At 41.5% G+C, this 13763-nt stretch overlaps 1 protein-coding gene across 8 annotated transcripts in view; it reads left to right on the top strand.

The window, feature by feature from the left end:
• Positions 1–13763, top strand: part of LOC126480948 (ras-specific guanine nucleotide-releasing factor RalGPS2) — a 365602-nt gene that overhangs the window by 293028 nt on the left and 58811 nt on the right. The window contains exon 1 of one of the 8 annotated variants that reach the window (XM_050104368.1): positions 5380–5510. The exons of the other annotated variants lie outside the window; for them this stretch is intronic. Within the exon in view, the coding sequence (XP_049960325.1) occupies positions 5470–5510 (41 nt within the window). The 5' untranslated portion in view covers positions 5380–5469. Of the gene's footprint in view, positions 1–5379; positions 5511–13763 lie in introns of those variants that run through there. 8 annotated transcript variants of the gene reach the window in all.

Raw genomic sequence — 13763 nt, 5'->3', positions numbered from 1 at the left:
TACGGAGACTTACAAGCAGTCGTTCTTCCCACGCACAATTCGTGAATGGAACAGGGAAGGGGGGATCAGATAGTGGTACAATAAGTACCCTCCGCCACACACCGTAAGGTGGCTCGCGGAGTATAGATGTAGATGTAGAACTTCAATTTTGATTAGAAGAACCGTCGCATGAACATCGCTCAGGAGCCCTTGAATGACGTCAGTGATGATCCTGATTTGTCCAAAAAGGTCATAACGGTTACGACGTCGAAACGAGAGCCCAATCGTCGCTATCGAAGCATCACGGAGAGCAAAGTCCGAAAAAAGCACGCGCAGTTCGCTCAAATGTCAAAGTTTTGTTCGCTGTTTTTTCAATTGCCGTGTCGTAGTGCATCATGAATTTTTGCCTCATCGTCGTACGGCCAATAAGGAGTATTACCTTGACGTTACGCGCCGTTTGCGAGAAGCAATATGCAAAAAAAGTCCGGAATTGTAGGGAAACAATTCATGGCTTTTGCATCACAACTGTGCACCTGCTCATTCATGGCTGTTTGCGAGAGATTTTTTTGGCCAGAAACAACTCGACAATCATGCCTCAGCCACTATATTCACCGGATTTGTCCTCCTGCAACTTTTTCCTGTTCCCAAACTGAAGCGACCTGTGAAAGAACGAAGATTTTCAACGACTGAGAAGATAAAAACTGCTTCACTTTGAGGTACTCAAGGCTGTACCAAAAAGTGCTTATAAGAAGTGCTTCGAAGATTGGAAGAAGCGTTGGCACAAGTGTATTGTATCTGAGTGGCATTACTCTCAAGGGGACAACATGAATATTGATGAATAAATAAGTATTCTTTCATAAAAATATAAAGTCACCTTACTTTTTGAACAAACGTCCTACATACTCCGCAAGCCACCTACGGTGCGGGGTGGATGATACCCTGTGCTACGACTAGTCATTTCATTAACTATTCCAATCGCAGATAGGGCGAGGGAGACACGACTGTCTGTATGGCTTCGTATGAGCCTCAATTTCTCGTACGTTCGTGGTCCGCACGCGAAATGTATGTTGGTGGCAGTTGAATCGTTTGGCAGTCAGATTCAAATGCCGGTTCTCTGCATTTTCTCAGTAGTGTTCCTCAAAAAGGAATCCCATTTTAGTTCCCGAGGCATCTCCGTAACACTTACATGTTTTTCGGACCTACCGTTAACAAATCTAGCAGCTCGCCCCTGAACTGCTTCGATGTCTTCCTTTAATCCTATATGGAACTGAACCTAAACATTCAAGCAGTACGCAAGAGTAGGTCGCTCTAGTGTCCAGTATGTGGTCTCCTTTACAGATGAACCTCACTTTCCCAAAATTCTCCAAATAAACCGGAGTCGACCATTTACCTTCCCTACCGCAATCCTCACATGCTAGTTATATTTGATATCGTTTTGCAGATATTTAAACGACGAGACTGTGTCAAACAAGACACTACTAATGCTTTATCCAAACATTGCGTGTTTTTTTTGTACTCATTTAATTTCCATTTTTTCCTCATTTGGAGCTAGCCGCCAATACCAACGGAAAACGACCACTTCGGTCAAGCAAGCGTTGAAAATAAACTGAGAAAGGATAGTATATTGGAAATAGCAATATGCGTTCCAGCGAGTTTTCATGTGTGAGCTTTGTAGATTTTGAACTTTCGCTACATAGAATACGAATGCTTTTGACGTAGAAGATAGTTCGCAGCACTTACACATACAGCGCAATGTGTTTATTATTCCTTCGTTCTGCCCACAGGTAACACGAGATCAGAATAAAACCTAAGACATTGAAATCATAATTCCCAGAAAAATTTAAAGGTTGGCAAACCAAACAATTTCATTCAGTCGTTATATATATATTTAAAAAAAACTACCAGAAATTTGTAACTGAACACAAGAGAGCGTATAAAAAAAGAGAACCATGTCTTAATGAGAATTGTTCCGAATTTATCAGCCAGATGTAACGTTGTTCTACGTATGAGCCACGGTATGGTTGATCGAATGGAATGGAACCCTCTAGCGTATCCTGCGATCACTCCACAACATTTAAAATCGCGAGTATTCATAAACTTGTTTGTGTCGAGATTGGTAGTTGCTTTTCTACCTGGACCGTAACTGACGCTAGTCTTCCGTAAGTTGACTCCGCAGCTTTTATGAAATTTAGAAATGACATACTTACTATTGAAGGTGATACTGGTTCCACCTTCATTTCTGCAACTATTTTCGACAAAACGCGGCACTGTGTCCGCTCATATCACTGGACTGATCCAGGCCTGGCAGATGAGGCATTTTGCCGAAACCACCAGCAGAAATGAAGTTGCCATCGTATAGCATCGTAATTAGTGAATATGTGGTTTATGAACGGTAAATGGCTGAATTTCTGGCATAAATAGGGCTAAATGTTCCGGGAACGTGTGGTGACATTTTCATTGGTTAAATTTGCATAAATCTAGTGCCGACTAACTTTTCGTTGATGGTAATTGCACTACAGAAAAAAAAGGTACTGACAGACCATCTCATACGTAATAGCGCAGGTTGTAAATGCACAATGAGTTGCCAACAGCGATTTGTTAGGTTAACATACCCCGGCACTACAGATGAATAGAATTCAGCTAGTTTCTTTCTGATGATCACATCTCTGTAACTAAGCGTCTTGTGATGGTCATATTGGTGCTTCGCGACTCAGGTGACGACGATTAACTGTGTATGTATTTATGTGTGTGTCCGATTCATATGCTAATCTAAAATTTTCGGAAAGTGCCACTGGAGTTTTTTAAGATCAGTCGATATTGTCACTTTCCTTGCATTTATGAAAGCAGCGTAGAGCGATTCCGTGGGCGTGTATTTAATTGTTATGGTAGTCCTTGTGCGTCAACATAAACCCTGTTCCTGCCCCTCCATTTTTGAGCCATATATTTCTGGCGACCCTTCATGGTCTAACCAACATTCATCTTTAATTCTTAATAATAAGACGTCATCGCTGTGCTAATATCAGAGTCAGTTAAGAGCTATAGGTCATCATTGTTTTCATTTGGCTGTAGCCGACGAGTGACTTTGTTTGTCGAATTCAGTTTGTTCAGCTCTTAAGCTCTTAACACTGCGTAACAATAATGTTTCGGAGATACTTCGGTCGCTGCATTCGGCTTGCTAAAACTGGATGCTAACTAGTTTATTACAAGTTTCCTCTCGACATAATTGATTTTTAAACTGAGTAGCTTTCTGATACTTTTTAAATTTTGATGCGTGCGCCTGTCAACATTATTGCATCCCGGCATAAAACGAGGCACTGAGTTTATTTAGCTGTTGAAATCTCGAACGTTTCGGCACATGACTGACGTATGTCTGTTTTTTCCTCTGTGAATGTATTTTCAATTTAGTTCTGTTTGACTATCAGTTGTGCTTTTTATATGGTACGAAGGTTTTCAAAAACATTATTTTATCTGTTAATTACCTTAAATAGGTATTCACTGTTAGTTTTCACCTGAAAATAAGATAATGTGGTTGCCTTTTTGACTGTGCTTACCTCGTATTCTTCAATGGAAAAATGAAAAAATGGGCTTTAGTTAACGTTATATTGTCTGCCATTCTAGACATAGATACTGTTTATAACTGGGAAGGAATGAGTGAATCAGCTTACACCTCCCATAAGGTCCCATTTACTGAAGGACTGTGGAAATCAGACCAACTTATTAGACTGCTCCTCTCATTTCTTGTTTAAATATCCTATGCAGCGCGAATCTCCAGAAACAGTAAGGTGTACAACCGCGTCATCTGCGAAAAAGGTGTGACCTTAAAAGCCGTTAAGGACGTTGCGTGACACAGAGCACAGACACTGCACGGGTTTAATAATAGCCGCCGCTAATTTGTCGTTATAAGGGCGCCGTTCTTTCTGTGTAGATTAGCAACGTAGCAGAAGCGTCTGCTGTTGCCACGTGGCCCACATTTGTTCTCGTAGGCCGCTAATTGTCACAGGCGCCTCGCGTTGCGTCAGGGACAGAGTTGCTGTTGGCTCTACCCACTGTTGCTGCGCCCCTTTCTTGTGCAACGCGGATGCATCCAAACGACATAATAGTGTTCCAAAATTCCCTCTCTATCCCGTACAGAACTAGAAGAAATTGAATCTCTCTGTGAAAATATTGATATTTTAAGTAATCTGTAAGTTCAAAAATGAATTCCCGATTCTCTTAGCATTCCGTTATTTGCATGTTTTTTTGCCTATCTTATCAATACCAGCGTTTTCGAGAGAGTGTAGTTCGACTAATTTAGTCGTATACCCTGAGAATTCCACAAGAGGGCTCTCTGGAATGTGGGAAGAAGTCAAAGATTTACGTTTTAGTTTCATTACAACGAAATGAAGTAACATTACGAATGATTATAATGTTAACAGTACTTATAATAATATAAAACAACGCACAGAACTTGTAAGAGTTTTGTCTTCGATGCAGTAAAAAGTTGTTCAACAGAAAATTCTTAACTTCAGTTGTAAGCTCCAACACAAAAACGTAAACGGCATTTTATGTGCCCTGACAGAGCGTTGATGACTTGTGTACCCATATTTTAACTCGTATCTGAACTAATGTTAACACCTTAATGTCTTTGCATAGATTTTTTTTGTTTCAGTGTCATATTCATTTTTTCTGTTGTTTTCGTTGGAAGAACAGTCTGTACTTGTAACAGATATTGGCGGTAATAACTGTAGTGACTCCCAACTTGCAATGACGATAGAGAAACTCTAGCCGTTCACAGCCTCTTGGCACTTAATTTACTGTTAACATCCAGGAAATCGGGAGTTTTATTTTTAAGATTTCAGATGGTGACAATTATTATTTTCTGGGCATTATGACTGATATTCTGGCGAAAGGACGTTAATTTGGTGGAATCATCGGACACCGTTATTAGGGAGTCATGTTGTAGTGGTTAAGTACGGACCACAGCAGTAGTGCTTTGAACAAATATGTTCATTGTAACTAGGTTGGAAAACTCCGGTACTACCGAAAGCATTTCAGATTACATGATTAAGTGATAGGTAATTCAAGGCAGTTCTTAAAGCAGTTGTCTTCCCAAAGGAGACGGAGATTCCAAGAAGCCCCAACAGTTACTCAGCGCTAGAGAGCGCGACGGACTATAAGCGGAGGTGCGCATTGTCGGAAGGAAGCTGTGTTTCACCGCATCCGATCCCTCTCACCAGCCCGCGGTGTGACGCCACCACGCTGACGTCACAGAGCACGATAGCCTCACGGGCTGCTCGTTACCCGATTCGGCCCTCGGCTTATGACGTCGCCGCAACCGCGCGCGCTCGTTGGCTATCTGGTCCGATTACGCATGTATTCGCCGCGTGCGGCCAGGCGGCCGCTAAACAACTGCGCTTTTAGCGTGCTTATCTCAGTTCAGTGGCAGTCTTCTTCGCGTAGTGTCTAAGCCTGTATGGTAGCAAGTGCTAGCAGCGGATACCAGGTGGTGCTATGGCGTCTACGATAGCATGTCAAGCGCTTGTACTTGAACCGTAAGCTTTACAGTTTTATTATTTTTTCAATAATTAATATGTACAATAATATTGTTGTGGTATTGTCTGCTGATCTAGTGAATCCATGTGGTCACCGACTGACTGTTTGAGCGTTGTGGCTCGACCAGACTGCACAAATGATAAAATCCTAGTGGTGATGATATCCCATTATCTTCCCACATCTGTGAATGTTGTGGGTCATGTCAGTGTTCAGCGTGAATGGTGTGATGACTGCTTGCTTATTTTAGTGACCTTAAAGTGATTAATTCTTACTGACATGTAAGAAAGTCCGAGGATGAAACTCGGCACTATTCGCTACCAGATCATCCGACGGATCAGCGCCCTCTGCTCTCACCTCGTAAAATACTGCGCGTTATTTTCAAATTTAACACATTAAGTGTCCGCTCATTCTGATGTTCTGGAATTGCAGACAGATTCCTCTGGCAAACCACAGTGGTGAAAAGTTTCTCGTCTGTGTCCGAAACTTGACAACTGTAAACAAACTGCAAAGTTCGTCCATCCAATCATCACACATAAGAACACTAAATCCCAAGCAAATTTTGGCATTTACTGGGATAGAGTTAGAGTGTGAACGTAAGCCTGAATTTTCCCGCTGTTTGCCACCTACATCCTTGTTTCATCTCCACGTGCTACTCGCATTGCCTGCATTTATTTATCGCGGCCAAGCTTCTCGATTACTGCCCATGAGGAGGGAAAAAAATTGTCAAACCAGACAAGAGGAGGATCTAAGAGATAGGGCTGAAGCTGCAACGAGTGCAGATTGTCCTGCATAATAAAGAAGCGAAAGAAAAACTATTTTTACAGTGTCTTGATGTGAATCAAGTTTGGATTTATATATGTTGACTAATGTTTGATAAAGAATGTGTCAACCGATGACGACTAACTACCAAAACCTCCAGAGAACAATGCTGCCCTCTAAATGCTTTTTGTAGCGGGAACATGTTTGAGCCAGTAAACATTTGCAATTTACAATAATTTATGTTGAAATCAGTTAAGTTTTGAGGCTCTCGTGGAGTAATTGTTGCACTGTATTTTGAGGTGTCCAGCAATTACATTTAAGACCTGACTACGACCACCACATTCGCCGAAATTGTATGCTTAGAAATGGAATTAGCTACCTGGAAAACATATTTTGTTGGCTGTCTGTCGCTAATTTTATTTTTTGACTGTAGATATTGTTCCATCTCTACCATACTCAACTTAAACCTTCTTAGATGATTATTTAACTTTTTGTGCCTAAATTATTATTTGTGCAAAGTACTTACTTTGAGACTTCTGAATTTCACTGTTTGTCATTGTATTCTAAAGTCTATGTACACTCTGCTGTAATTAAGAGCTCTTTAAATATCCATCGTGTAATGGAAAGTACTATTTAATTTATGGTCGAAGTACTGTTAAGACTTATTAGCGTCGTCCAGAAACAAGTAGTTAAATCTCTATATGGCAATGTTGATTAACGCTATCGTCGAAGGAAGTTTGAACTGTCTCTGCAGAACTTGAACGCTGGTGGAAATCTTTGTAGATGGTACAGGTTTTACTTGTGTTGTAAATAAAACTGACTTTTCATTGTGCAGCGTAATTTATTATTCCCAGGCGCGTTTCACCTTTTTCTTGCTCTAAGACATCTTCAGTGGGCTCCATAACGGTACAGTTTTGTTATTTTTAGATTATCAAACAGTTAATGATGCATTTTTTATGTAAATAAGTAATTATTTACAGTTTTCTGTGACCTGCGTTTCCTCTCATCTCGTCTGGACGTCGCACTACCATCTTATTTCCGAAACATAAGCACGATTTTGTATTCCGAACTTTTTCACGCTGTCCTCCATGTTTCTCCTTTTTTCTGGTGTACTATTATATATATATATATATATATATATATATATATATATATATTTTTTTGCCACTAGATATAGCTATTTGTTCGAACACTGCGCTTTTAACAACATAAATATTGTAACTTCATTATGTGTTTCATTCTCTTTGGTTTCTGTATCGTTATAGGTCCCACGGAGGATGCCTTAGAGCAAGAAAAAGTCGAAACGCGACGGTGAAAAAATAAGTTGCAGCAAGAAAGGCCGTTTTAACTAGACTACGGGAATATTTGCACAAATAGCGCTTGCAACTGGAACTTGGCTGTAAAGCTACAGAGAAGAGCCGTAACCATAAGATTTATATTTTAGTTTACATGTCCGAAACTTACGTGACTGTGTCCTTGTAGTTAGGGAAATTGATTTTCCTAGATTTAGAAGTCAAAGCTGAGTACATAAAAGTTTCACCTTGCACGAAGTTGTTACTGACAAGAATTCTTGTTGTTCGTGATTTACGTGAATTAAATGTTGCTATCTAATAAAACTCAAAGTGGCAAGCGAAAATGATTTACTACAAAGATAATTATAGCAAAATAAAACAACTATTTCTAGATTCCGGAATCTGAATTCATATGTTCCTGTGTGTGTCTTATTCAGGTTATTCGTTATTTCTCTGCCGCTGAAATTGTGTTCGATTTAGGAATTTAAGTGGTGTACGGACAGAGAGCATCACAAATAGCACATTTACAATGCGTTGCAGCGCTTTGTGTTGGTGAACAGTTGCTGTAAATAATCAATCACTGCACAGACCGAGCTATTACACAGATTGTGTTCAAAATACGCTTGTGTGAATCACTGAGTTGCTGGTACGTATCATTTCGTTCACGCATTAAACATGGTAAACGTATTTCGACAGCGTTAGAATACTTGTGAATATGTTTACTCGGTCATGGCCTAAATATTTTTCGAATACCCAAAGCCGCATAGTAGTGAAGACGAGTGAGTCAGTGCAAGTAACTCCTATTACGTGGTCGTTCGACCACGTGCTCAATCTCGGATTCCCTGTATCGTGCAGAAGATATGAGATATGTCTGACACACAACGTTTCGCGGGAGGGATTGTCGCCTGCGAGACGTTTGTACGGATCGATTACGTCGTGGAAAAGATAAGGCGAAAGCTTTCCGGAATTCCAGATACGTTGAACTCTTGTGCTCTTGCGGGGCCAGTGGCGTGTGCATTTCATAAAAAAATGTGACACGTCTGTGGAGATTATCATCACAGTGTAAGAGATCTGTAGGTGTAACGAGATGTATATTCTGCAGAGGCCAGAGAGAGTTACCAGTATTATTTGCTAAACGTGTTGGTGAAAAAAGACAGGTTTTAAGTGATGAGAAGACGAGAAAGAGACTTTTGTGGATACTTGAAGGGATTGCTTTGTAGAGCGCTTTCTGTAAGAATCGACGAATTATGGTCAGAACGTAACAAAAAGAAAAGTGACTAGAGAAATATGACATAGTGAATTACCCTATCGAAAAGGCTACGCAAACGTGTAAAAAAAAACAAAAAACAAAAAAAAGTCGTGACAAGCAGGTTGGGGGCGCGAAGTTCGTAAGGTCTCACAGCACTAAATTGAAAGTAAGCCAGAATGAGCAGGAGAAGAATACGCTGGTACTTCAGCGGCACCAGGGCAACGAAAGCGTGAGCGGATGCTGGGCGTGATCATTTCTAGCCTCGACCTTGAATCAGAAGCCCACTCCACTTGTGACTTCGCGTCACTTTCACGGCGTTCAGACCTGCCGATGCTACGCTCCACTTACGCGGGAAACTAGACTGGGTGCCAATCGTCCGCTCGGCCAGACGGGTCCAGTGTGTGCAGCGAGTAAAAAAAGTAAAACGGGTAGCAACTTAGGAAATAATGGAGGATGTCAGCATCTCTCCCCCCCCTTCTCTCTCTCTCTCTCTCTCTCTCTCTCTCTCTCTCTCTCTCTCTCTCTCTCTAGTAGCGGAGTAGCTGATATTTTTGATCCACTGTCCACTGGCTTACTGCCCACCCCCCACGTCCTGTGGTCGTGTCAGAATTCAGTTGTAGCGAGGTGTAGGATCGACCTAGCTGCCACAAAACATTGAGTGATACGTACAGGATATAATTTTGTGAACATGGAAGTGTGTGTGTGTGTGTGTGTGTGTGTGTGTGTGTGTGTGTGTGAGTGAGTGAGTGTGAGAGAGGGGGAGAGAGAGAGAGAGAGAGAGAGAGAGAGAGAGAGAGAGAGAGAGATTCGATGCTTCCTCGACTGCAGGTCGCTGGTCGTTAACAAAATGCTTGTATTCTATGCGTGTTCTGCATTATACCCATAATAACTTTAAATGATAAAGTGGTCGTTTGAGAATGCAAGACTTCCGAAAATTGTCGTCGGGCTGTGTCGAAACAGCCATCCTCTTTGTCGAGAATGTCTTCTTGGTTACTGCCGTTCGTGTCTTTGTCTCCGCTTATTAGAACATAAGGCCAATATTCACTTAAGGAATTCTGTTACTCTTAGTTACGAGGCAAGTACATATAATTTTGGGCTATTTAGCTCTAGTCGAGTAGAGGAGGAGGAGGAGGAAAGGTTTTCATCATGGTATATGCCGGAGTCTAGAGAAGTCAGCCAGTGCAGACAAGGAGACGCAGAATTTTTGTAATAATAACGTGAAAAAGTTTTACTTTGTTACATAAGCAGGCAACACGTTGCATTTGTAAGGAATGGAGAGGGGGGGGGGGGAGGAAGGGAGAGGGGAAGGGGAAGGTAAGAAGCAGCTAAGGCCATGTGCTGCATGCACAGTTGCGTGCCGCCATATCGATTCAGACCTCGCCGGAATCTAGCCCTACTTCGTCACGTAACGCGGGGTGGACACTCTTACGCATTTACAGCAAACGCAACTTAATTTCAGGTTCATATTTGCTTCGTTGTTACAGGTGTGGATTAAACTCCGAGAGACAGAATTTACCGACTGATTGGCACGGTGGTATATGTTGTTTGGATACATGACAATACCACAAGGCTCGATATTTACAATTCCCTTTCTTGCTTTTAGGTTGCATTTGACATAAAATAATGCGAACCGAAAAAGTGGCTAAAAATTAAACCGATTTTAGTGTTAGTCGTAATATTTTTCTTTTGCGCTTCTAGGTCACACTATTGTTTAGTTACTAACAGCTTCACGCAACCTTTTCGATCTTGTTTCCTGTATCAAGTAGTTCGCACACAATTGTTGTTGATAATAGATTGCGCGTAAGTATCATGGATTTTATTAACATAACAATGTAAATATTTGCATAAGATAAACTAAACTGAAATCAATAAAGTTTGAAGACTGAGTTGAAAATGTTTTCTTGTGTCTCGAAGATGGGATTTTAGAAGTATGTGCATTCAGTGAGTGACAGTATTTTATATTTGTATTTAATGTAGACTTTAATTGAACGTCTTGCAGTCCCTTTTTTGTCTTGTCACGTGATGGATACCTCCCCACGTAGGAGCTACGTTGCTGCCGTCTTATGCTGTCGATCACAACAACACTAACAGATTTTTGATCTTTAGCTGACCTCTCCACCCTTCTGTGGTACACCAATGCTTTGACACAGAACGAGATGGCGTAACGGGTTAAGGCCCTGGATTCGCAATAGTGAGAAGCGGGACCTGAGACCCTCCTCCGAACCGTCCAGATATACATTTTCTGCAAGTTCCCTAAATGGCTCCACTCGGAAGCCGAGACAGTTCCTTTAGAGACGCCACGGCCGATATCCTACGCCTATTCTTGTACACTCCGAGGTTGTGCTTCGCCTGAAATGAAATGATCTCGTCCTCGATAGAACTTATTGAACACTGTTTTTCTTCCCATTAGTGCATCCATTCAATCCAAGCGGAAAATGAAATTAAAAAAATAAAACTTCATGTCACCACGAGAGAGGACGCAAATTGTTTGAGTTGTAAACAATGTAATGTAGTAAAGTCGAGAAATGGAGATGCCAATGAAACAAACTAATCTAAGGATTAAAACACGCAGAAAGTTATGTTTATTTATCATATAATTAATAAAGATGTCTGAGAGCCGATTTGATTGGGCGTAGTAGCCACTTCCGGCAACCTTGCCTTTCGGTATTAGCTCATTTCTCGGACATTTCTACGAAAATTTAAACGCAAACGTTAACAATCGATATCACTGTACTCGTCTTTTCAAGAGCTTTCTAATGCCTTTTTAAGAAGCATATCGTTCCACTGTAAAAAAACACTATGCTTCAATATCTCGGTTGACACAAGAGTTAAGAGGACTGAATTAAGTGCCCCTCTACGTACTGTTGTATTAAGAAAACCTCGTTTGGATACTTCGAACGGTTCTCATAATTAAAACGCGTGGAAGTTTCAGGTGTTTTGGAATTGTGTGAGATTTGCCGTCTGATGAAAAATATTAGATGTAGGAAGGATTCTGCAAGGTGTGAGTTCTCTTTTTTTGTACCGTACTGCATTGTGCTTGGAAGTTCGGGAACTTCTGAGACGGCAGTGCCACATGCGGAACTCAATCTCTTCGACCTTTTAATTTTGCCCCTTACGCTTCTTCGCGGAAGGTCCTCCAGTGTCCTCGAGAGACAGACGCTAAAAATAATCGGGTCTGTTTAACCGCCGTCGGCGCAACATACCCAGTGTCTTTATTTCATCACGAGTGCGTGATGCACGAAACTTGCCAACATCCTGCTGTATCTGCGTCACATTAAGCAACGGCTCCACACCTCTTCTGGAGGAAGAGCATTCGATACTTCCGACGCTGTGACATCACCGTCGTTTGCGTGTCAGGCCTGGCGTCGTTTTCTAAGCATGGCGTGTTTCCGTTGAGCCATCGCGCATTTTAGTCGATACACCTGAAGAAAGGCGCTAACCCACTCCAGGCTTCGTCGGCCATTTGTATGAAGCGGCAATGCAGTTTATGTATGAAGTAGGAATATCTTAAATTTACGTTAGACCTGTTCTCTCAGTCGAAGAGAGGTGTGTGCTCTGTGTGAGAGTACTGTAGAGGTGAAGACTCTTCACGTGGTTCCAAGTTGTATCCGCCTACTGTGGTTATCGCTCAATGAAGCACGTAGGACACACACACACACACACACACACACACACACACACACACACACACACGAACACACTGGTTCACAGCTGACACGTGCGGAAGGTGGTGATAATTAGATCGAGGCACACGCCAAGCCGGAAATGATTTATTCAAGCATTTCCTAAGTTCGCCAAATGTGGTGTTACCTCCCGTTTCACTAAATAGAAAGCGTGTGTGTGTTCTCTGACAGAGTTCTTGAATTGTCAGCTACCATATTCGGGAAATCTGAGGTCTTCCCACCATATTACTTATCGGTCATGGTGAAAGCTTCTGTGTAAATAATACAGGCTGCACGATATTAGTACCTAACCCACTAGTTTATACGCTGTAGACTCGTTCGGAAGAAGAAGGCTTCAAATCATTTTATAGCAATCCAAATTTACTTATTTTCCGCCAATCCCAACGACATGAGAGAGGGCCCTTTTCTAGTATACACACATCGGATAAAAAAATGTAATATATTTAATGACTGTGAAGACATGTGGGTTCAATGGTTACTTAACTATTCCTTTTTTTAGTAACACATACTGCTGTAGCGATTGTGAGTGGAAATAAGTTGTTATTCTTGTCGCGGTTCCACTTGTAGCAGTAACATATTAAACATTGAGAATATATACTCAGCGTTTGTGTGGTTCTCATAAATTAAATGAGTATCGGGATATTTCCTAGAAATTAAATGAATATCGGGATATTTCCTACTATACACCCACTGCCAGTTATTTCACCTTTTTGGAACCAAAATTATATTCGGTCGGGCCCTTATGACGTGGCCGACGAGACATTCAACTACTAACTTCCGCCTTAGTACGACCTTGTTCTCCTCATTTTACTACTCATACTCCCCACAAGCTAGCCAGCGATAATTGCTCATGCGACACCTTCGGATCAGTATAACCGGTGTTCCCCATTACTTGCTGTTTGAAAACAGAACGTAGTTTCTTTCAAGGAGTAGAAAGAGTGTTTGCCGACCTGTTACTGATTCGATATCGAAGAATCGATCAGTTAGGTCGGAAAATATTGCGATTAATGGCACCAGAGTGGCAGACCAACTGCCAACCGGGGCTACGTCAGCTAATGTAACGCAGTGTGAACAACACGTCTACGTTACCTGCTCAGTAGTAAAATACGGGTGACTCCCAACATTAATAGTGTGAAATATTTCACGACCAAAGCGTATTGTTTGTTTGCGTGGATAAATAATTGACGACACGTTTTATGGGCAAATATTGTCTCTCTAATGTCGAGAAGGGAGGGGCGTGGCTCATGGAAAGACGGGTAAAAGCCGACC

Source organism: Schistocerca serialis, chromosome 5 (assembly GCF_023864345.2).
Source record: "Schistocerca serialis cubense isolate TAMUIC-IGC-003099 chromosome 5, iqSchSeri2.2, whole genome shotgun sequence".
In the NCBI taxonomy this organism is placed as follows: domain Eukaryota; kingdom Metazoa; phylum Arthropoda; class Insecta; order Orthoptera; family Acrididae; genus Schistocerca; species Schistocerca serialis.
The sequence above is the reverse complement of the archived record's forward strand: the minus strand, read 5'-3'. Positions and strand labels throughout refer to the sequence as shown.